At 39.0% G+C, this 26,431-nt stretch overlaps 1 protein-coding gene across 4 annotated transcripts in view; it reads right to left on the reverse strand.

Annotated features, from left to right (window-relative positions):
* The window catches only part of ctnnd2a (catenin (cadherin-associated protein), delta 2a), a 341,772-nt gene that overhangs the window by 45,396 nt on the left and 269,945 nt on the right, over positions 1-26,431 (reverse strand). For all 4 annotated transcript variants that reach the window (XM_073864207.1, XM_055181469.2, XM_073864205.1 and 1 more), the window contains 4 exons: positions 20,008-20,125; positions 15,489-15,674; positions 8,673-8,846; positions 2,548-2,698 (listed from right to left, as the gene is read on the reverse strand). In XM_073864207.1, coding sequence (XP_073720308.1) covers positions 2,548-2,698; positions 8,673-8,846; positions 15,489-15,674; positions 20,008-20,125 — 629 coding nt within the window. The remainder of the gene's footprint in view (positions 1-2,547; positions 2,699-8,672; positions 8,847-15,488; positions 15,675-20,007; positions 20,126-26,431) is intronic.

The following is a 26,431-nucleotide window of genomic DNA, read 5'->3' on the forward strand; positions in this document are numbered from 1 at the left end:
GAGCTTGAGACTGAACTTGACAAAATAGAGCATGACAGCTACGAAGCCAACACACAAAAAAAATACAGAATGGGCATTAACACTTCTCAAAGACTGGCTGAAAGAGAAAAAAATGGAGACAGACAAGTATGAAGCAGAGGATCTTAATAAGGTATTACGATCATTTTATGCATCTGTGCAAAGTTTTGCGGAAGGATAAAAATGTTTATTTAAAACAAATATGCCAATAAAATGTTTCAAATTCATATTCATGTCCGTTTTTTTTCCTTATGTGACAAGTAGCCGTGTAATAAGCGGGATAATGTAGAGGCAGCCGGTAGTTATCGGGAAATAAGCCCCAACAGTGTGATCAGGACCCGACGCGAAGCACAAACACATATATTGTGCAAAAAATTACTTTTATTTTGTATGTGATTAATCTTTGCCCAGCACTATTTTTAATACATGAGGCCCTATAGATGGTGTGTATATACCATAATATCAAGACATGGATATGGCTTTAAGTAGCCCAAATAAATAAAAGTCCTAGAAGGGAGATTAACAAACGGAAGGTTAAACATAAAGACAATCAATTCTCTTTCACTATTTTCCACTATTTTCCCCTATTAGCAAATGCTCTTTGAGGCACGTTGCCGATGAAACTTGGGTATATCAGGCCAACGTCAACCAGACGTATATGTGTGCTGTATGAAAATATGATTAATTCCTCGAATGTAATTCAGCAACCTTGCAATTCCTAATTCAGCTACTGTAGTGTCACCTTATTCTTTTAGAGAAAAACACTGAGATGCATATTATTAGGACAATTTTTCTTCACCGTCTTTGCTTCGCAAATTCTCTTTATCTCATTCTCCTCAGTACGGAGCCAAAAATTAACACCAGCCTAAAGCACTTCACCCCCCTCCTTTCCATAGCGCTGATGTCATCCAACTCAAACCCAGAGCGAGGAAATGTGACTGAAAAAAGCAATAAAAGAAAAACATGAAAGAGAAAAGGTCACAGTAGAGACAGAGATTACATTTCTACTGTACCCAAGGGTTTATGAATGCCAATGAGGTTTAAAAATTACACTTTGTGTACATTAAAGGAAAATGAGTATTCTAAAATTGTCTTTTAACTGCGTGTTTAAAAAAAGAGTAACAACAAAGGAGATACAGGACAATCTCTCAATATTTTGATCTTGTAATGCACATAAAATCAAAGCAACAGGATTATTATTTTTTTTTACCTTTTTATTTATTCATTAATCTTTAATCTAATAAAGGATCCAAAACATAACATGTAGATTTCTTATGAAAAAAACATTGTAGTATACTTTAGTATAGTAAACTGTGATCAATTGTAGTATACTGTAGTAAATTATAGTAATTACTACACTTTGTGAATGCATACTACAGTTTTTTTAGTATTACACCTACAGTTTAGTATTTAACCTACAGTTAAATGCTAAACTGCAATAAACAGAATACTTCAATTTTTACTGTGCATCTAGATATTTTTCTGCAGTATGTTTTCATAAGGAATGAATGACATTAGCAAAAATTAGCATTTTGAAGAAATTTTACAGACACACTCTTTTCCAATGGATAAATAAATCACGTATTTAGAAAGTAAACAGGGTCAATTTGGATTAAACGTTAAACTAAACGTCTCGGTGCTTGCATTAGGAAATAAAGCAAACAAACACTTGTGCCAAATTTGATCTCCACAGTCTGATTTTAGACGATGTGTAAATCTAGGCGGACTGCAGGTGGCAAACTCAAACCAGTTGTTCGGGGAGCCGAGAGACTTGAAAACCAGCAGGCGGAAACTGGGAAGCCGTTGCCAAGGAGACGACAGGACTCACCGGGGAAACTGAGATCATTAAGTGTGAGATCAATATTCTGCTGATGATGTCACCGGGAACGGTGTGAATGTCAGCGTGAGGCAGAGAACAGGAAGAAAGGAAACAAGTTCTAATTAAGCGCCTGATGTAGCGGGTCAGCATGTGGCCACAACCGGGACTATGTGCCACAGCGGACCGCCCCGTCATTCAGACTGAGCCCACCTGTGCAGAATCTGATCCTGTCACGATCCCTTTAATATGAGTGATTCAGAGGCAATGCGATGTGATGCTCAACACCTGCATCAGTGTACTGAAAATACATTCAGACTTCACACAGCGTCTTTGACACATGACTGCAGGAAATTATGTCAATTACAGGTGATATTTAGCGCATGTATAAATAAACAGATGTTGATACTGTCACGGTGGAGAGGTGCAACTATATGATGATACATATGACCTAAAATAAAAAGCTAAAAATACTTCCACAAGACCAACGAATGTGATGCTGGTTAACCAATTTAAAACGATGAGCGGCCAGGGCTATGTAATAATAAAATGACAGTCATCTTCCCTTGACCTGAGAGCTCTGTACGAATAGCCCTCTTTACCACAGTGCTTAAAACATGAAGGACTGAACTCCATTATATACCACTCTCTATAACCCTGAACTCCACAAACCACCTGAAACTGGTCACAGAGACCAAAGAAATGAAACATACCGATTAACTCTTTGTTTCTGACGTCCAACGCCATGTTTCTGAGCGCTGTGGCGACCGCACAAACCACGCGGTCGTTGTCTATTCTCAGTAGCTCCACGAGGATGGGCAGACCCTTCTCTTTCCTCACTGCTGCACGAATGTATACGGACCACTGGGGAAACATACAAAAAAAAAGATGAACAGGGTTAAGTTATAAAAATGACAATATGTTTATTTGTGACAGGCCTAAAAGTATCTGTTACTTTTTAGAACATGCGCTTTATAGAACAGTTTGTCCGTTTCGGGCTACTGTAGAAACATGATGGAGGGAAATGGTGACTTCCACGTAAAGGGGCCTGCGGTGTATGTAGATAAAAGCGTCTCAATTTAAGGTAATAAAAACAATACCGTTCATTATGTAAGGTCTTTATACATCATTGATTATATAGTTAACTATATAATATTGCATTTCTGTCAAAAGATCCTTTTAAAAGTTACACAATGCAACTTTGAGCAGCCTGCAATTTTATGTTTCAAATAGAGATGGCGATAGAGAGGCAAAGTGACAGATTGCAGCTTTAATGCTGCGTTTACGCGGTAGAGGCATGAAGCGCAAGTGATTTCAATGTTAAGTCAATGTGAAGACGCGTTGACGTCCGTCTGTAGGTCTCGTGGCGGGGATGAGGCGTTTGGTGCGGCGCGGAAGACGCGTTTCCGCCCTATTCGCGCGTCTAGAATTGAGCGCCTGGCACGGTACACGCGATACGCGCGAATGGTGCTTTTTGTGCATTTTGTGTTTGACGCGAATTGCCGGCTGACGCAAGAGTTGAAAAATGTTGCGCCGCGTTAACCAATCAGGAGCCTGCTTGCTGCTGTGGAGGCAGCCCCGCCCAGAGTCACTCATTTAACCTGAAGGAATGCTTGATATTGTCCGTGAGCAGTCACCCGGAGCTATACGACACAAGTTCTTATTTCTATAGAGACAGGAATAAAAAGGACCTCGCTTGGAAGAGTGTCAGTGAGGAGATTGGGCAACCTGGTAAGTTGTAAATACACATTTCACTTTTGAGTCACGTGACATTTATCAACCCGCCCCGTTTATTTTCCCCCTATAGTAAGGTGACCAAATACAAACTGGTAACTCTCTCGATAAATGCACAATCAACATCAGTTATCTTGCAAACAGACAACCGCATAGCACTTGCCCCTCCCACAAAAAGCGGATTTTGCCTCTGACGCGCGTCAAATGCTTGCTTTTTCCATGCGTCTACTTCGCTCTAGATGCGCGAATGCATTCAAATTGTTCAAGTGGCAAACTAGGCGCGGTAGACGCGATTTTGACGCCTGAAACGCAGTTGGTGTAAACGCACCGTAAAGGTGACATTTCACAAGACTTTTTAAGATCTAAATTAAAACTTTGGTGTCCCCAGAGTACGTATGTGAAGTTCTAGCGCAAAATACCATATGGATATTTTTTTATAGCATGCAAAAATAGCCACTTTGTAGGTGTGAACAAAAATGTGCCGTTTTTGGGTGTGTCCTTGAGGTGATAAAATGCAAACACTGATCGCCATAATGGAGGTTTGTTGAAACTGAAACTCAATTGTGCTGTCAATTATTCGCTCTCTCTCTTTGCACTTAATGTCAGAGCCGTGTTTAGATAGTTGCAGATTAAAGTGCGGTATTATTATAATAAGATCCCCTTCTGACATCACAAGGGGAGTCAAATTTCAATGACCTATTTTTCACATGCTTGCAGAGAATGGGTTACTAAAAGTTACTGGGTTGACCTTTTTATATTTTCTAGGTTGATAGAAGCACTGGGAACCCAATTATAGCACTTAAACATGAAAAAAGTCAGATTTTCATGATATGTCCCCTTTAAAATCTGCAAGGTACAGTAAAGTTACTGGGAATTATCAAAATAAAAGAGAAGAATCGGAAATGACGCAAACCAAATTAAAACCTTTTAATTGCCCACATTAGCACAGATGATTAAGCTACAGCGCTGACAACAATGCCCTTTTCTTACTATGTATAGCTCTTTACATCAGAAGTTTTTAGAGACCCCAACTGACAATTAAGTCAGTCTTTCTAGTAAGACGTGCCATGTGTGTAAAATACCAGTAAAGTGTCTCATTTTTAGATCAGCACCCCGCTGACAGTGTAATCCCATACCCCAGGTTACGGTGAAAGACTAATACAAGCTCAGAGGTTTTTGCTTTCAGAGGTCTCTATGTATGACCCCAGCTGTGGGATCATCCTCTATCAGTGATGAATGTCAGCTCAGATTAGATTCTCTGTTAGTCGGCCCTTCTGCTGTGACACGGGAGACCACAGCCAAAGGCCCAGCAGGCGTCCGTCCACATTCCTTATTTATGATGACCTCTGTATATGTCTCTGTGCAAAAGACAGAGAGAAATAGAAACAGAATCCTAAAATCTAGCGAGCTTACCAAGACAACATTCTGTTGTCCTATCCTACATCGCTGTAAACTCACCTAAAGGATTATTAGGAACACCATACTAATACAGTATTTGACCCCTTTCGCCTTCAGAACTGCCTTAATTCTATGTGGCATTGATTAAACAAGGTGCCGAAAGCATTCTTTAGAAATGTTGGCTCATATTGATAGGATAGCATCTTGCAGTTGATGGAGATTTTTGGGATGCACATCCAGGGCACGAAGCTCCCGTTTCACCACATCCCAAAGATGATCTGTTGGGTTGAGATCTGGTGACTGTGGGGGGCATTTTAGTACAGTGAACTCGTTGTCATGTTCAAGAAACCAATTTGAAATGATTTGAGCTTTGTGACATGGTGCATTATCCTGCTGGAAGTAGCCATCAGAGGATGAGTTCATGGTGGTCATAAAGGGATGGACATTGCCAGAAACAATGCTCAGGTAGGTCGTGGCATTTAAACGATGCCCAATTAGCACTAAAGGGCCTAAAGTGTGCCAAGAAAACATCCCCCACACCATTACACCATTGCATTAATGAGAATTATTAATTAGGATTATTGTTCCTAATAATCCTTTAGTTAAGTGTATATGAAATATTAAAGGGATACTCCAGTCAAATATTAAAATGACCCCATGATTTACTTACCCTCAAGCAATCCCAGAGATACATACGTCCATCATCTTTCAAATGAGCACATTTGGAGTTATTTTAGTAAATGTTTAAAATATAGATATTTTTCTTTCTTCTTCGATTACCACCAAAAGACCTTTATTAACCCCTTGGAGCCATGTGGATTACTTCTGTAAAGGATGGATGCACTTTTTAGGACTTCAAAGTCAGAAGTTGTTCACTGATCCTTGTTTTCTCCTATTATTACTTGTAAAAGCAATGACATTTAATAAAATAACTGTAAATGTGTTTGTCTAAAAGATCATGGGCATATGTATTTAAAGGGGACATATCATGAAAATCTGACTTTTTCCATGTTTAAGTGCTATAATAGGGTCCCCAGTGCTTCTATCAACCTAGAAAACATGAAAAAGATCAACTCAGTAACTTAGTTTTGGTAAACCATTCTCTGTAAGCATGTGAAAAAAATAGTTAATTGAAATTTGGCTCCCTTTTTGATGTCAGCAGGGGATAATGCCACTCCTTTATCTGCACCATCCAACCACAGCACTGACATTTATTGCAGAGATCAGCTCATTTGCATTTAGAAAGACACACCCAAAAAAGGCATTTATCTATATGGTATTTTGAGCTAGAACTTCACATACGTATTCTGAAGACAGCAAAGATTTATTTTAAATCTTAAAAATGTCTTGTGAAATGTCCCCTTTAAGACTGCTTGAGAGCGAGTACCTTATTTTTGATATTTGACTGGAGTATAACTTTAAACATACTTTGATTGTATGTAGACAGCAGACAGCAAGAGAGCTCTCTGGGTTTTGGATCAGAGCCAGAGAGTAAAAAATGTGAGTGTGTAAAAGTGTAAATCTGTCTTTAACATCATTTAGTGAACATCAACTGGAAAAATCATAAAAATGGCAAGTGTGTTTCCATTATACGTAAAGCACTACAAAACTATGCTGTAATGTCGTAACTGCAGCAATCTTCATGGCTAGGCGCTTTCCACACTCCTTAGCTCTCTTAGGTTAAAGGCTTTGTGTCCATTTCCCAGAACGCACAGCGTGCGATTTGATAATCTCACTGTCCAATAAACAGAGTGTTTAGTTCACACATATTAGTGCACTGCTCAATGTCAGCTCTTGTAGATAAACAAGCAAAAGAGCCAATTATGGGAACCAAACCAAAGGATCTCTTTTGTCTGGTCTCAGTCTCTCCAAGGTCCTGTTTACACCTTGTATTGCACCTGGTTGATTAGATCACAAGTGAACAACGTGGTGTAAAATGTTTTAAACTCGCCCACTTTCGAAAGTTGCACGAACTTATTTCATCAATTGCTCTGAAATATCTGAGAAAGCCAGTCTTTCCAGAAAAAAGCGTTTCTGGCATGTTTTCTTAAAAAATGCGATGAAATATGCGGGATATTTATGCAATTATGTGATGAAATTGCGGGATCTTGCAGAAATTGCAGGAACTTGCAAAAATTGCAGGAACTTGCAAAATCTGTTTGCAGCTTTGGCAGCTTTTCAATAATGTTCACATCACTTCATAACGTTCCCATGACAACAGGGGAAGTAAATGCAAAATTTTTCAACTTTCTGCTAAGAAATATGTGATTTTTGCTACGAAAATGTGGGGATTATTAAGGGGCCATGGCATGAAAATCTGACTTTTTCCATGTTTAAGTGTTATGATTGGGTCCCCAGTGCTTCTATCAACCTAGAAAATGTGAAAAAGACTTAGTTTTGGTAAACCATTCTTTATAAGCACATGAAAACATAGGTCCTTGAAATTTGGCTCTCCTTATGATGTCATAAGGAGCTCTTATTATAATAATACCACCCCTTAATCTGCACTATCCAATCACATCACTGCCATTTAGTCAGAGAAAAGCACAATTGAGTTTTATTTGCAACAAACCACTATCATTGTGATCAGTGTTTGAATTTCATCAGCTCATTTGCACTTTAAAGGACACACCCAAAACGGCACATTTTTGCACACACCTACAAAAAGGCAATTTTAACATCCTATAATAAATTATTTATATGGTATTTTGAGCTAAAACTTCACATATGTGCACCAAAGATTTATTTGACATCTTAAAAAAGTCTTGTGCCATGGCCCCTTTAAATCATTTTGAGCACGGAAATCTGCATTTTATTTGGCGAAAGTGCGGCGTATTTGAAAAAATGCGGCCCACGCATAAATATGCGGACTTTGGCTAATAATGCTTTGGCTAATAATCAAATTTTTCTGGAGGGACTGGAAAGCTCTTACATATACATGTTTAAAACTAAGGCGCGTCAACCTAAATCCATTATTTCTCCCGCATATGTTTTAACCATCCTCTCAACGTAATCAGGACAGAAGCGCTCGAAAGTGGACAAAAGAGACGGATTCAAACACCAGGTGTGAACAGACATGCGTCTCTCTTTTCCACTTGTATTCCAAACGATCCTAATCCCAGGTGTAAATGTGCTTCAAGAAAAAAAAAACACAGTGATGCCCTGTAGGTGTGGCGTGGGGTCGCAGGGTCCCCACATTCATTTAACTTCCTGAAAGTGGTTTAAGCCTGTTATGGGACTTCAAAACCAATCACATCCCATCGCATCTGTATCTATCTGAGAGTATTGATCTCGCCGAGAGCGCCGGACGGATTAGAGCTCTGGAGCAACAGAAGTAAAACAAGCTTTTGTCACTGACAGATGGTGAAAAGGAGGTGAAAACAAAGCGAGAAAAAGCAAGGCCAAGTGGGAGATTGGTATTGGTTAAAACATCTGAGGCAAGCGAGTGGATTCAGGTCAGAAAAAAAGAAATTTTACACCATTTCTTCTCACTCTGTTTAATGAATACACACCCTGGTTCTGTGTCCTGATAGAAGTGAACACTTTCTTCACTAAATATGAACAAATTAACCATTTATTTCTTTTAAAACGTGAGTGATGCTTGCATGCAGTTACTATGCTGTTATTCATCACCAAGTCCATTTTTTATTCTATTTTTCAGGATTGAAATATCTCCAAAACAGAGATGCTACAGCGTAACACTCACCTTCCAACTTCCTGCGGCCAGGTTCTGCAAAGCCCCGGCAGCCCCCTCCAGTGTGTCCGGGTTGGAGCACTCGGACAGGAGGGTGAGGTAGGGCTTTACTATTGAGGGATGCCACAACATCTGAACCCCCTTGGGGGGCTCGGCGGTATCCGGCAGCGGGCCGACACCATCCCACTAGAAGAGAAAGGAATAAAAAATGATAAATATCTGCCTGAATTAACCCAGAACTGGGCAGTAACGGCGACCTGCATGCTGGTGTTCAGCGCTAGTTTAAATAGTAGTGATTCTACAAGCTGACCTACTTTAAGTCAAAGTAACTTGTGAAATACCTAAGCATGTTAAACTAGCTCTGGCACTTTGCCTCACTCCTTTCACTCACTCCATTATTAATGAGTCTGTTTTTATCTTCCTCTCTATCGCATGCTTTGAGGAGCAGATCTGTTGTTCAGTCAGCTGCTGGAGGGTGTAGGAATACCCATGAGGCTGCCGCTCTTTCTAACTCTTAATATACGGGAGAGATTGTTTGGTTTCACAGCATTTTCACTGTTTTCAAACATCATATACAAACATTTGTCACATATTTGTTGTCGAATACAAATACAAAGAATTTTCAAGGCAAGCATCATCACATTCCTGCAGCTCAACAGGTGCTAAGAATGCAATGGGTTTGATGTTTAGGGAATGCGTGGACTGAGGAAATGTATACCTGAATTGTTTTTAACAAAATAACTGTAAAGACCAGCCACAAGATCAAGAATAGAGAATTGAAGCCTATAAGCATCTATCCAGAATACCTTAGCAACCACAGAGAATACCTTAGCAACCACATATGTCCTTGCATTCAACTAGAACATTGTAATCGCCACTTACTGTCTGTACAACTCAAACATATATAAAAATGAAGTGATTTGAGTTTCAAGTCTACACATTTTTGGCATTGACACGAATTTGTACAAATGGTGTTACAATATTTACCTTAAGAAAGCTACCATCCAGAAAATGGTCTCTGAATATCAGAGCATAAATGGTCTCTGAAAATGTTCTGACATTTTCTTGACAGCATTCAGTGCTCTATTTCTCAAAGTAAACCCAGAGAGGGGTATCAGTGCTCGGTGGGTTTAAATAGCTCTGGTTTACACGTTCACCTCTTTCAGTCAATTAGCTCCACTAAACGCCGCTGCCCTACCCTGCCTGAGCTTCGGTTTGCTCTGGTTTCCTATGCTACCTCGCTGCCACTTAGTGATAAATGATTTAACAGAGTACATTAGCCTTCTGTTGCCCGGAGGCCCAGGTGTCCTCTTTCAAAGCGTCTCGGTTGAGGAAAAAGTCCGGCACATGATAAGAGAGGGCACCTTAGGTAACGTGGAGAATGAGCCCTCTGTACAGCCCTACAGTTAGAGATAGACAACTCCCTCCCTCTCTCTCTCTCTCTCTCTCTCTCTCTCTGTTCTCCCATAAAAAATACAGATGAGATCTTTAATATCTCAATTATTTCTCTTAGATGTCACCAAGATTAAATAAAGAGCAAGCTGAAACTTAAAGGTGCCGTAGAATTTAAAACTGCATTTACATAGGCATAGATGAATAATAGGGCTCTGAACATGGTAATGACATATTTTAACTACAGAAGAGTCAAGTTTTACATAATAAAAATATCAAATTTCTTTGGTTATTTTTGAGCGCGATGCTAATGGTCTAATCAGATTCAATGGATTATGCTAAGCTATGCTAAAAGTGGTACCGCCAGACCCCGGAGATCGACTAAATGGATTCCACAACGGTAAAAATCAAATGTTTAACTCTAGGGGAGCTGGAAAACGAGCATATTTTCAAAAAAAGTGAAGTGTCCCTTTAAGTTGATACTTAACTGAAAGACAACTGGGTGCTTCTCGCGAAATTAGACTTATGAGGTGTCATGAAACAGTGAATGCCAGGTAAGTGTATCAAAATAAAAAGCATACAGACAGTTACAAACATTTCTTCATGTACTATTTTGCACATGATTTCAAATGACATCATACAAACCAATTTTGTTGTTTTTTCCACATTTAAAGGGAAAATTTTCAGTACCGCAACGTGTCCATGACTGGATTTGGGTTCTGTGACATGGAAATATTTATAATTAAAAAATCTAAACAATAAAAAGCTTCAGTGCATGTTATACTATAAACATTTACAGTAAAGAAGAAACATGTGGTATGATCATTGGTAAATGTAGAGACAATAAAAAAGAATATACTGTATGTTTCCAAGACCAATTTTCTCATCCTCCGCAACAATTTTCAATCATTGTTTAAGCCCCCAATGACTTAACATTTAAAAAAAAATAGTTGGAAGGGACAAAATTGACTGAGACACTCAAGATGACTAACAGGTAAGCAGTTCATATTTTGTCTCTCCAGATAAAAGTTGAAATTTTGTTTGTTATAGTACCTAGACAACTTTTTAGTGCTCATTACCGAAACATGAGTTTATAAATGCATATATTTAATGTAATATCATGTTGCGGTAATGATAATTTTTGATAATGATAATCTAAAAAATGTAAATAATTCTATAGGAAATATTCTTTAAATCCATTAAAAATAATGGTTATAGTAAGAAGGGCAGTGCAAAAATATCGATACAGCTAACTATCGTGATACTTTTCCCCACAATTCTGTATTGATATTTCAATCTCTACTATCGATATTTAAAAAAAATAATAATCCCTCTGTGTGCGTCAAGCGACCTCCTCCGCCCCTGCTGTAGTTGTCGCTGTCCAGTTGTCTGTCATATAAGGTCAATGTCTCAGAAGTTAGCGGGAGTGAAAAAGTAGCAGAACATTTTAAAACACCTGCAGCTTTCGTGTGGACGCACTTTGGCTTAAAAAAAGAAATTTATTTATTTATTTTTGATAAAAAAAAGAAAGAAAGAGCATTCCAATGTATCGCAACACGCAACGTATCGTACCGTGATTCATTGTATCATGGGCCACGTATCGGAAACGTATCGTATCGTGAGGCCCTTGCCAATACTCAGCCCTAATAGTAAGACCTCAGACCTTAATCTTATATGTGCAAAAAATAATAATAATTGGCTTTAAGGGCTTTTAAAAAAATCTGATGCTGGACACCTTCTAAGTCTAGATTTCGTGAAAATCACCCAACTAAGAACTCCATTAAATCTCCTGAGTTATGATAGAGTAACATCTGCGCAATAAAATGCACGTCTGGGATCGGCATTTCAGTAACATCTGCTCTCGGATTGGACAGAATCAGAATTAACTCATTTGACCGAACACTAAACCAGTTCTATCAGTTTAAGTACGAGCTTTGTGGTGATGAATGGGAATGAAGTACACTATTGGATGTTCAAATGAGAAACGCATCCCCGAACTGTTTAATAAAAGAGCCTATGCTGTCATACCCTCAACAGAGCAATAGCTTTGATGTATTATTTGAATCAGGCAGCTTTAAAATTTTAACACTTCTTTGCAGGCGTAGCAACAGGAGCGTGTCATTACGGACATCTCTCTCACAGCAATGCAGGTTTAATTCATTTACCATCAAAGCTGAAAAGGTTTATTCAGTTATCGGCGGCTACAGTATATCATCAGCTATTAGCTTTATGGTTCTTCTGGATCAGGACATCTCCAGAGGGAGTCGAGTTACGCAACAGCTCCACCAACTCCACGCTCTTGCTCTGACTTCTCCTGTGTGAGATTAATGAGGAGTTTCCTCTGCCGTGGTGGAGCCGCCTGTAAAAAGGTTGTTTTTCCCCCCTTCAGTCTGACGCCCACAAACACGCCGATTTATCAGCCGTAGAAGATGTCACTGGGGAAACGCTCGCTCTCTTTCTGGCGGTGCGACTTCATGTAGGTGGTGAGAGTTGCTTTTGCATGGGAATTAATTGATAAAAGGACGGCAAGTGTAAATATGTTGTTTGGAGAACTCAGCTAAACAACTTGGGCGACGAGGGGTGTGAAAGGAAGTCTAATATGCTAATTACGTTGTTAATATGTTAATATGAAATGTCTAATGAACGCAAGGTTCTTTTTCAGAAGTGAACAGGCTTTTTGTTATGAATTATCTCTCCGGCATCTGTTCAGATCAAAAGGTTTGTTCAATCTTCAGATTGATCTGTTTTTTAGATTTCATCTGTTCTTCATAAGTGGGCGTTTCATACCAGAAGATACTGCAGTGCAATTTGCAATTGATCGTGAATGAATAAGTCCTTCACTTATATAAGGAGTATATTTACATGCCAACAATGTACAAAAAAAGTTTTTCTTAGTTTTTCGTGTACAGACGACGACGTTGTCAAAACAAGCCCTGTTTACACCTGTCCATGAAAACAACTTAAAATGCTCTATTATTTAAGGCCAACAGTTGGTGATGTCAAACTATGTATGAACAATAGGAGTGTAATGATACACATATTCAATCTCTCTGATGAAGCCAATACGGAAGTGATTTACACTGTAATTCATTGACTGTCCACTAAAGACTGGCTCCAAAAGGGAGTCAATTCCCATAGACCCCATGTTAAAATTCCCAACTTTACAGTAGAAAATAATATGTTAACAGCCTGGTACAAAAATTGTTTTGAGTTTTTGTGTAACTTATCCATTTAAATTATATTCAGCCTTAAAGTTCTGCATAATTAAGGGTGTGGCCACTTTAGTGACGGGTAAACTGCCACTGCTGTCACTAGAGTCAAGCTAGGGGGGCGTGGTTTCAGCAACCAGTCATCTCAGCTTCACCCGCGTCCCGCCTTTTTACCCATTTGTAGATATCCGCAAGTGATGCACGGTGACCCGCAGCCAAGATGACGACAGCAGGCACCGCCTACTATTGGCTTCAAAAAGATCTTCACAAACCTTTGGGTGACGTCACGGACACTACGTTCATCTTTTTTACAGTCAATGGTTTTTTCATTCACTGCGCTACATTTCTATTGCTATTCTATGTAAACACATGTTAGATGGAAGTGAGACGCATGTCGTGTATTTTGCCGCGTCTCACGCACGAGCGCTGAGTTTTGAGATGTTGTGTCAAGTTAAAAGATTTTTAACTTTTGCACAGCTCATTTATTAACGGTCCAAAACAGTGGACCAATCAGGAAACCCCAAAGACGGGACAAGCGTTGCAAGGTTTTGTTTGCAGTAGCAAGTTTACTCATGTTTTATTCTATTTAGTCTTGATTTATTTAATTTAAACATTTAAAAATCTTTATACTGTTCCTGTGAACTGTTGAAGTTTACAAATGTTAATAATAAATGACGTGTAATTTTACGTTTAGCATTTCTTCGTCATCATGACTTAAAAACAGTACGTTCCGAACTGTGAATTTTGGGTACCGTTACACCCCAATGAAAACGTAATACGCATACACATGACCTCATGTATGTATTTTCAAAAGTTTGTGTTTTCACTTTCATGAGTTCGCATTAACATGTAATTTAAATATGATAATAAAGCATACTTGGCATGCCGTCCGAGGGGAGGACTCAGAGCTCGGAATTTTAGCCTGAATTAGCCAGGGCTATATACTGTATAGAAACTTCTTCACGCTGATTGGTTGGATCACCTCACAAAACTCCTCCCGAACTCAGTTAAATAAACTTCATAAAAAGTTTTCAGTTTTTAGCTGGAAATGGTGTGGTGTTAATGGCCTAAATCTCTCATTAAAGGGATAGTTCACCCAAAAATGAAAACAATGTCATCAATGACCCACCCTCCCGTCGCTCCAAACTCGCAAGACCTCCCCTCATCCCCGGACCACAGTCTAAGATGCTCTAGACTTCGTCCAAGAGCTTATTGACTCTTCTACAAGTACTACATACAGTAAATCTACATACAGTATACTGTCCATGTCCAGAAAGGTAATAAAAACATCATCAAAGTAGTCCATGTGACATAAGTTGGTCAGTTGGAATGTATTGAAGCATTAAAAATACATTTTGGTCCAAAATAACAAAAACCACGACTTTATTCAGCATTGTCCTCTCTTTCGCGTCGTTTGTGAAGCGCATGCGCGGGACCAAAGTCACGCGACTGCAGTGACGCGGATGAAGTACGACGCAGCTGACGTGCTATCTGGTGCCCCCCGCCGTTTTTTTTGTGCGCCTGGGCTTCGTTTACATTCTGAGGGAGACGCAAGCTTTAAGTTTGAAAAAAAAACTTCGCAAACATGTCTGAGGATAACACGTCATCCGTGTCACTGCAGTTACATGACTTTAGTTTTGCGCATGCGCTTCACAATAGAGAAGACAATGCTGAATAAAGTCATAATTTTTGTATTTTTAGACCAAAATGTATTTTGGATGCTTCAACACATTCTAACTGACCCACTGATGGCACATGGACTACTTTAATGATGTTTTAAGACCTTTCTGGACATGGACAGTATACCGTACGTAGATTTTCAATGAAGGGTCAACAAGCTCTCGGCCAAAATCTAAAACATCTTAAAATGTGTTCTGAAGATGAACGGAGGTCATACAAGTTTGAACCGACGTGAGGGTGAGTCATTAATGACATTATTTTCATTTTTGGGTGAACTATCCCTTTAAAAACTGCAGACACCCAGGTGTGGAGATGCTTTGTGAACACATATTGTTTTAAGTCTTTGTTTTGTTTGCATAACAAATATCAACAGCAGCCTAAAGAGCAATGTCTACCAAAAGAACAAAGTGTAAAAACAAAGATTATTAACTGATGTTGCTCTCTTCACAGATAAACAACAGAAACTGTGTGAAACACCTCATTATCAGTACGTCTGGGTCACACTACAACTACCAGATGCCTTAACCTGCTGCTGTGGATGCCCCACCTGATCCTGGGACTTCTTCTTCTTTTTCTTCTTCCCCCAGCAGCCTGAGGTCTCGCCGTCCTTTCCACCACCATCGCTGCACAGGAGACCGTCCAGCTCTTCTGTCCCCATCTGCTGTCCCTGAGACGTTTCAGCTGCTAGCCGATACGAGAGGTTCCTCAAGATGCATACACAGTTTTCTATGGTCTGACAATGAAAGAGAAAGATAACAGGCAGGTATTAGTAAAGCACCACTGAACTCTTGATAGTGCCCATCTGGCCACAGGGGCCAAACTTCATCAATCCAACTCATGCTGGTTTTGAGACAGGAGGTCACGCATTCATTTTTCTTTTTCACACATGCCACCTTCATCTTTTGTGCTGTCAAAAGGTTTACTTAGTTGTTTTATTAATCTTGAGTAACAAAACATTTTTTAACTTAGAAAAACTAGATCACTAGATTACATCAGCTGTATTAAGTGCTCAAAAGCAAAAGTATCCATTATTTCCACAGCCTGTCAAACCAGACAAGGTTACGTCCTGCAGTGTTTAACACACTCTCGCTCTTTCACCCATATTTTCCTCAACGCCTTTCATATGTTTCGCATATCTCCATCTTTCTCAAGAGTGCTGGCTGCTGGATAAAAGTGGCCTGCACTGGCACTAAGTATATAAAAGTCTTTAATTATATATCTGACACGGTCTACCATTTAAATGTGATTAAAGGATATAGCGCTGCAGATGGGGAAAAATGACCAGCCAAATCCATCGGCTCACACTCCATTTAACAGGGTATTACAAGGAGACACAGCAGAGGAGGCACAATGCTTGACAGCAGAAAATAGAAAATAAATGCTTGCAAAACGATGATGAAAAATGAGCGTTTTCCTCAATCTCCATGTTTTTCTTTTTTTACCCATTATGGAACGAAAAGGACCATGCCCTGCACAAACAAAAATAATGACTGTAATCAGAGAAACGCTTGGCGAATTACACACCGGAATTTCAGCTGTACAAAAACATATTGACTTACAAGGCCACGTTCCCTGTGCCAGGCGCGTTCGACCTTGATTTCTCCATGGAAAACAGTTTTTGTGTCTGGAAGTGTTGCGATAGGACGCATTTTGCATCTGGCAACATCATCTCTCTTACCGGCAGTAATTTGGAAGGTCTCCATTGTAAGTGTCTAAGTTAACAGGTTGATCAACCACAGGTTAACTGTGCATTAGGACAGAATTTTTCCACTGGCCATGGGCAGCAAGCTTTCAGCAATTATAGCTCTGCTGGGCCAACACCTGCTGAAAACATCTGAGGGCAAATCACCGGCCATAAAGAAATGGGAATGATTAAGGTGATTGCCCTTTACAAGCCCCGTGTGCTGGGTGAAATGGTTGCTTTTGCTTTTTGAGCCTTTGTAATGCATTTAAGTGCTGAGATGGGTGAAAGAAAGGCTTTGTGTGCTAAAAGGAGATCAAATTGCAGGGAAAAAGAAAAGAATAGCCATTGGCTAATGGTACATTTACAGGAAATAATGGGGACAAATGGGCACATTGGCGGTAAAACCACATAAGGGACGCATGTACAGCATGCAAACCCTGGGTCATAGTCCACCAGAGATGCTTTACTGTTGTTGTGTGCCTGAACTTCATGCTGTGTTCTTAACCCTGAAATGCTCCAATGCATATGTCATCTGTTGCCCACCCATGCGCTCTAATCTTCATCCAAGTGGTGATTTTAAAAGAGGATGCATTTTGCCTAACCTCTGTCATCTGTCCACAGTCTAACTATATACAGCGGGGAAAATAAGTATTTGACACATCAGCATTTTTATCAGTAAGTGGATTTCTAAGTGAGCTATTGACACAAAATTTTCACCAGATGTAGCCATAAGCCAAATATTTGAATTCATCCAAAAAAATTAGAACATTTAAGTATACAACTTGAGTCATACTAAATAAAGTGAAATGGCACAGGCAATAAGTATTGAACACACTTTATTTAATACCTTGAAATATATAAAAGCCTTTGTTGGTGATTACAGCTTCTAGACGCCTCTTGTATGGAGAGACCAGTCGTCTGCATTGCTCAGGAGTGATTCTGGCCCATTCTTCCACACAAATGGTCTTTAAATGTTGAAGGTTCCTTGGGCCTCATTTAAAAAAAAAAAAGCTGGCAAGTGCAAAAAATCAGCATCTACTGTCTATCGGCTGCCTATAGTTATATATATATATATAAACCATAGGCAGACACCGATTGTTGGCACTTGTCAGCTTTTTTTGAACATTTTTCAACTTTCAGCATGTGGCGCTCAGCACGGATAATACCTGCCAGCTGCTGGCTTTTTTTTTTGAAAGGCACGGCGCTTCCATTGGAAACAATTGATAACTTATGCCGACCGCATGATTTGGCATATCTTTGAGGTGCCAATAAGCTCTCTTTGGTTCAAATATGTACCTCTGAGGTACTAATATGAACTCTTTTTACAGGGTACAGCCCCAGTGACAGCTAGGTTACATAATATTTTTTTGTGTATACTGTACATATAACATCTTCTATGTTGTTAAAACCTGACTTTATTCCTGTATGAATCCTTAAATATTGGCATTGCTGTCAACTCTTGTTGGGTGTGAGCCATGCTGACTGCAGATTTGCATATACATGAAGCTGGAATCTTAAGCCTGAATTGCTATTAACTGAATTGCTTTTGCATGAATTGTCTCATTACAAAATGAATTCATGGGTCAGGGAACTTCAGCAATCATTTTTAAATTGTGCTATATCACATATTTATAATTGATCACAGTACAGTACATTAACACATTTAATTGACAGCTCATGATTGATAAGTCCTAATAACTTAGGGAAAAGGAAAGGACATTTTAAGCCACCATCACACTATACACTTACCTAAAAGATTATTAGGAACACATGTTCAATTTCTCATTAATGCAATTATCTAATAAACCTAAATCACATGGCAGTTGCTTCAATGCATTTAGGGGTGTGGTCCTGGTCAAGACAATCTCCTGAACTCCAAACTGAATGTCAGAATGGGAAAGAAAGGTGATTTAAGCAATTTTGAGCGTGGCATGGTTGTTGGTTCCAGACGGGCCGGTCTGAGTATTTCACAATCTGCTCAGTTACTGGGATTTTCAGGCACAACCATTTCTAGGGTTTACAAAGAATGGTGTGAAAAGGGAAAAACATCCAGTATGCGGCAGTCCTGTGGGTGAAAATGCCTTGTTGATGCTAGTGGTCAGAGAAGAATGGGCCAATTGATTCAAGCTGATAGAAGAGCAACTTTGACTGTAATAACCACTCGTTACAACCGAGGTATGCAGCAAAGCATTTGTGAAGCCACAACACGCACAACCTTGAGGCGGATGGGCTACAACAGCAGAAGACCCCACCGGGTACCACTCATTTCCACTACAAATAGGAAAAAGAGCTACAATTTGCTCAAGCTCACCAAAATTGGACAGTTGAAGACTGTAAAAATGTTGCCTGGTCTGGTGAGTCTCGATTTCTGTTGAGACATTCAGATGCTAGAGTCAGAATTTGGCATAAACAGAATGAGAACATGGATCCATCATGCCTTGTTACCACTGTGCAGGCTGGTGGTGTAATGGTATGTGGGATGTTTTCTTGGCACACTTTCGGACCCTTAGTGCCAATTGGGCATTGTTTAAATGCCACGGCCTACCTGAGCATTGTTTCTGACCATGTCCATCCCTTTCTGACCACATCTGATGGCTACTTCCAGCAGGATAACGCACCATGTCACAAAGCCCCCACAGTTACCAGATCTCAACCCAATAGAGCATCTTTGTAATGTGGTGGAACGGGAGCTTCGTGCCCTGGATGTGCATCCCACAAATCTCCATTACCTGCAAGATGCTATCCTATCAATATGGGCCAACATTTCTAAAAAATGCTTTCAGCACCTTGCTGAATCTGCTGAATCAATGCCACATAGAATTAAAGCAGTTCTGAAGGTGAAAGGGGGTCAAACACAGTATTAGTATGGTGTTCCTAATAATCCTTTAGGTGAGTGTATTTGTGTGTTCAGAGACTGCATTGTGTTTTGAAACGCAGCTAAGTATGTGTCACTGGCGCATGGGCTAAAAAAGATTAAAAAGTGATGCTCAACCAACAAAAGAGGATATGCAACAGTCCTTATCAGACAGCAAGAGTTATGGGCAAACTGAAAGTATCACAACTCTTAAAATGACCAGAGGGATAAAACCAAGTCATGCTTCAGAATCTACAATATACTCTTCAATTCTCATTAGGACGAATGCATCCCCCAACCTCTCCAAACTGCTATTAGTGGATCAGCTTGACGAAGGGCTGGCAGTTAAATCAAGATTAAAGAATGCCATTTAGAAAAGCGAGCTTTTGCAACCTTCAGAGAGCAGCCAAGCACGAAGCTGTTTATTTGTTATAGAGCGTTACATGCCCTGGCACACTCACATTCACATATAAAGTTTTACAACAGACTGCTTTTATAGCTTAAGGAGGGAGGGAGACAAAATCGTACCTTGCTATCAATCTCACTGCTTCCGAGTGACGTCTGGATGACGAAAAGCAACGTGTCAGTCAGCCCGTCACATTCTCTCATCCGCCTCCGAGCTTCCTCCCCTGCCGAACTTACATTCCTTAAGGGAGAGAGAAAAAAGAAAGGGAGGCACAGGTCAGTGATGACTGCGTTAAATCAGAAAGATTCATTCTTATGCTTGCCGTGGGGGCGCAGATTCACTCCCGGATTATTTTTTTTCTTGTATCACAGATGCAAAAAATGCTAATAAGTGTGTGTCATTCATACAAATCGCTCTAAATCTCCCACCTTTGACACATATTTGTATCTGAATGTTTGAGTCTTCAGGGGGAGAAAGAAAATTTTGACTGTTTATGCGAGACAGGCTTACAGAGAGAAAACAGAAGGGTATTGGCATAATTTCAATCACACAGTCCATTGAGGCATCTGATTATTGAATAAATGAAACATATTAGTAAGCCATAAGTTATGAGAGGCTGTGCTGTATCGTGGATTAAGTCAAAGCTGAAGGGTGTTGTTAACCCTTGCAACCCCTTAGCCATGACTTATTCACGATACAGCACTAGACTTGAGTACCTTATTGCTTTTACAATTCGGTAACCACACAGTAAAAATATTAAAGCAAGAAATATCTATCAATGCAGTGTTTCATGAAGTAAAATCACTTAAAGCAATTCTTGCGCTAAAAAAAATAGTTTTTACAGGCAGTTACTGTAAATCAATGCTCACCAAATTTACTCATCATCAAATTACATTCTAAAGAAAATACATAAATATTTATATTATTTGCTAATCCGTGTGGATAAATTAATCTATTCTACCAACAGTACATACTGAATAATGTTTTCACACATTACCGTTCACGTGACACAATACCCACTCCAAAGTAAAGGCCTTGATAAAGGCATCATTCACACATCCATTTTACACATATGAACATTAAATCATTTCTATTTAACACTGTATTCTGTACCACATCACATTATATTGCAGTTAAAAACTCCCTTGTGTGTTAGACTGCAAAACATTGCACATATGTCTTTATACCGCAGCACAGAGATGCCATCAGGAAAACGGACCCCCATAATACAAATATCACTCATATGAATTGTAATGGGAAACAGGATGCATTACCACACATGATCTTAATTTCCGTATACAGCAAAACCAGAAGCAATTTCAATGTATTATTTATTAAAATATGTATGGCTGGAAATGAGAAGAAAAATGGCATCATTGCATATTATGATATCTGAAAAAGGTATTAGATAAACATTTAGCCGGCTCCCAACCTATAGCTCCTTTATGACTGTACTTTATTAAAGATTGAACAGAACCGACAACACCAGCTTTTGAATTTACTTACAGTATGTCTGTAAGCATTGCGTGCGATTTGTTCTTTGTTCTCCGTTGCATGTGATGAGTTCTTATTAAAAAGCCATAGGATGAGATGAAGCCCACAAAAAACATTAAAGTCAGCCATATTTCATATGAATGACATACAATAACTATTATTTTAATTCAACAGGTGCCTTGAGGACTGAGTCATGTGCAAAATAAGAGGATTCTGACGTTATTGGAACCTTGAAAATATTAGAACATCAATCTTCATTCCACAAATTATAACCATTATGTGTTGTAATTGGCAAACCAAGATAATATCTAATAAGGTCTGCTGTATTTTCCTTTCCATGCTGTGAAATACTATAATAGCTAAGGTCTCTCTCTCTTTGGCTGGGTGGCTCAGGGTATGCGATTCTATTGATATCCATTATTTCGTTTTATTGTTGTTTGCGTATTGCACACTGGGAAGTTATTAATGGACCTGTAAACACACACATTGATCTTTTTTACCGCCTTTGCTGGTACGACCAACTGCATACTGTAAAAAAGTGCTAACGTGCAATTGTTATAGATTTGGGTATAGGGAATTGTATATGTTCTTACTTGATGCACCCGTGTTACAATTAACTCTGCTTTGCGTGTGCATTATTTTCGAATAATTCAATGGCCCGTCGTCAATTATTCCTTACATGCTTACATTACATTAAATTATGAGTATATATTGAATATAACAAAACGTTGTTTAAAAAAACAAACATGAAAAATAAAACAAAACAGTGTTCAAATGCTCCTCAGCATACAGTAAGAAATAAATAAAATATGAGGTAGAGCACTTTATACAGCCACGCTAAAGCAGATTTCTCGGTTTCCTGCATGAATGTTGCTTTTACTTTGTGGAGGCTTCATTGCAGCCCTTTGTGTGGAAATTAAACATCCAAGCACCAAAAAGGCCATATGGGAAAACTGTTAATCAAAGGTTATGCTAATGTATAGCAGACTGAGAAAAACCCGGAGCTCCCAAAGCATGTCTTCCTTTTATGCAATAAAACAGTGTGTGGAAGACATAAATGATAAGGCATTACTATTCACCACCAGGAGACTAAGACTACCCAAACCAGAAACGTGCTGAGGTCGAAGTGCTGCAAACTAAGTGCTCTTCCGCCATACAATATAGTTCTCATTTTTATCTGCTTCAATTTTTATTTTGTGCCACCATACTTGTGTAATTACTCATGTAACAGTCTTTAAATCAGGAAAACATGGAAGTGTTTGATGGCTTCTAAATTCATCCCTGTTTGGATCCTAAGGAATGAATGTGGCTAGGCTAAATGCTAACACATTCACAACGCACTGTACAAAGATTAAGTGCACACATTGAAAAAAGATAGGGATGTATTAGATAGTCTAAGTTGAGGCAAGAACATAGTACAATATTGAAAAACGGTGGTGTTTTCCTTTAATGTTGTCTCTGTCATAGCACAGTCTGAAACAAGCTTATATGTCCAAACTAAGGCTGCGTCCAAATACCCCCACTTGCGGTCTTGGCCACTTGAGAGCGCGTGCACACGACAGGAAGTAAGTGCACAAGGCTGTCCCATGTCTTAAAACTGGCAAAGTGCAGTGCCCTTAAAGCACAATAAACCCACACTTTCTCGAATATCGCTTCGAAGCAGTATTAAAGGCTAAGCGTATCCCGTCATGCATCATGTTCAGGATGTAAATCATGAGACTTTCGCCCAAATCACGCAAGATGTCGTGGAAACTTTTAATTGTAAGTAAATAAATGGATTTTACATATTTTGGTAGTAAACGGCAAGTGTTCCACATTTAATTGGTGCAAGCATTGTTATGTATTTTGTAAAACATCTGTAACTTCTTTTATAACATTAAAACAACAATGGTGTTGTTTATTCAGGGACTACTATATAAACAATAAACTTTAATAAAGCTACATGCACAAAATTAGGAGATTTTTACAGGTGCAAAGAATTCTTCGTCTGAAAGTCTCAGATAAGTTTAGATAATATTCTTTAAATGTTCATTTAATTATTCATTTAATATTTTATTTAAAGAAACCCTTAAATATATATATTTTAAGTAGCCAAAATAAAAAATGAATATGTTTTGATGCAAATTGCTGCCATTACCTGGATTGACATTTTAACACTTGCTAAGTGTGTCCCATCAGGTGAATAATTTTTACATGCACGGTTGGGATCTTCACGCCCACTAGAATGCTTGGGCAAAATATAGGAAATACGTCATGTAAGTATTCAAGTGGTCAAGTGCAAAGACCGCAAGTGTGGTTATTTGGACGCAGCCTAAATCTATATGAAGAGTTCAGATGCAAAAACTGCATCTGACATGTTTTCTTGAGCATTTTTTATCAGGCTCTTATGTTAAGGTTCAGTAATTTCACTTTAATGGCAATGCAATTATGAAATTTGATAATATTAATCAGTAATCGAAATGCCTTATTTTCGCAAATGTCACTTTAATCATTTCATGGGTCTTTAACAAATTTGACTTTCTTTCTCTGCAAAACCCTCTATGTGCATGCAAGCTTTTAGCAAAACCCTCCTTCGCTTCTAAGTTGCACAATCACAAAAAAATGCAACTAGAAACATTGCAAATGATGTAAGAAAGAATTAAAAATGAACCACACTTTAGGAGGAGCTGTAATGTATGTGGTTGCAACATCGGATTGTATTCAGTCCATGTACTCACAAGAGAACCAAGTTTAAAAGTTTCCCAATCCCACCCTTTCCCAGTCTCTCTCCTTTGCATGCTTTACTGTCCTATATGAATAAAAATAAAAGGCTCAAAAATGAGATCAATATATTCTGCAAACCTCCTTTAACTGGCTAAAAAACGTTTTGCAGCTCGACAAATTAAATCCCAATTATACACCCTGTCATTCTCAATTCATCTTTCCTGGAGTTAGAGGACTTTGCTGAAAAAGCGGCATGGCGTCTAACGTATTCTGCCAACAAACCAGTATTTCCGAATGGCTTGAGGCTGGGAACAAACTAATCTGAATTGAAAGTTTTAGATGAACATATCATACGTGCCAAGAGTATTCGGTCAATATCATTATTTTTGACGGGGGTGGTTTTTAGCGGCTTTTGCATCTGAACTCTTCATTACTTATGTTGTTAATATTCAGGTAAACATCCAGTTAGATCATTTTGATAGGTTACATTCATTTATAAGCGCACAGAGTGAACCATACAACTGCATGCACATACGCCTCCGTCACTAAAAACAAATTGGCACAAACTTTATGAATTATTGATGATGGATTCTTGTAACGCAGACAAGAACCAAGACTGTTTAAGGTAATTTTTTACCCAGTGAGGAGGAGAAAGGTGTAGCAGTTTGAAAAGTTTATCCGAGTTTGCTTTTGGAATAGCTAGAGGGATTTAAAACTTTACAGGCAAAAACAAAATCTCTACAGGCAATGAAGGATTGACTGCACACATATTTATTTAATGGGTAGTGCGGTCTTTAATTCCATGTGTAAAAGTAAATGTGGTCTGCCTGGAACCAAGAGGTCATTTTATTAGGATGAAATGTCATTTTATGGTTTTATAATGAGGCAGTTGGAATGGAGGGATTCAGATCAATCATTTTGGTGTACAGTGAAAATATGAAAGGTGCTGTGAGTGCCTTTTTATGGAGTAGTATGCATAAAATATCCATATTACTTGACAGCTACGGCAAAAATATCCCACTTGTCTCTGACAGCATTAGATTCAGCAAACAAAAATATGACCACAGTATGGGGGAATTTTCAACATATTGCTTATACTGCAGCTTTCACCTTTAATACAAATTTATTTTCATACATTCAACACCCATAGTAAATTACAATAACGTTGCTATCCCTGCAGCCATTCTGGGTTATTAAACAGTCAAATGAGTCCCATTAACAGCACACAGGGAACATTAAAGAGAAGACACTAAGGTTTATGATCCTTTGTAAACACAAACCATAGGCACCTACTCTTCCCTCCATGCAACCTGGAAGAATCCACATAGGCACCAATTAAAATGATTGGAATCCCAACGGCCTTCTCCAATTTCCTCTCGGCCATCATCTATTTCTGAGAATTGAACACAAGCCCTTTACAGCCAAGACAGGATATCCTGAGGAATATGGGGAGCCCTGTAATTGAGACCAAGCGCTGAAAGATGATTCACCTCTGATGGGAAGTGATGGATGTGACGAAAGCAAGTTCGACTGGAGTTTGGCAGGGATGCAGACAATGCATCATTGAGGCCGAGAAGAGAAAAAGAGAAATAGTTTCATTACTTTTCAAGGTGTGTCACGCTGGGCTGATATCAGAGGGGGATGAGAAAGGGTGGCAATTAGGGGGCGGAGGGGGTTTGATTTATCAGACCATCATTTTGATGGAGTATTGCAAAACAATGAAATGATTTAATAAATCCAACGCTCGGTGCCGGGAAGGGAGATCTAATGCTGACAGGGCAAAAGTGCAAAGTGGCTGATATTGTCCATAAAGCATTTTGGTGTAAATATCAGGCTGCTGTGCCTACAGATAAGCAAGACATAGGTGGATAACTGGTGTGTGTGTGCATCTGTGAAAGAGAAAGATTGTGTAAACAAGAGATTAAAAAAACCGAGGATGTTACTGCTCTAAGGCATACATGCTTAATATAGCAGGCCAATGCTTAAAGTCCTGGTATAGTCTGATATTAAATGTGTTCTGAGTTTGAAAAATGTGTTATTAACCACCCAACCAAATTTAAATGATGGAAAAAACGGCAAGTTAATAAAACAACTTGGAAAAATTGGCAACATTCTCTGCTCTTAAGCGGTGGGGGCGTGTCTCCTGGCAGCCCTGAAACCACGCCCACTCGGAGGTAAGCTGGCATCTCTCTCAACTTTCAAATACAGTTCCATAAAACAGCATTTTCATAAAAAATTATCGTAATGGTCACATCTTAAGGTTCATTAGTTAACATGAACTGATAATGAGCCCTTTAGTTTTCATTGTGTATTAATTTAATCTAATTCATTAGCACATTTTGCCAGCAA

Source organism: Misgurnus anguillicaudatus, chromosome 25, assembly GCF_027580225.2.
Source record: "Misgurnus anguillicaudatus chromosome 25, ASM2758022v2, whole genome shotgun sequence".
Classification (NCBI taxonomy): Eukaryota; Metazoa; Chordata; class Actinopteri; order Cypriniformes; family Cobitidae; genus Misgurnus; species Misgurnus anguillicaudatus.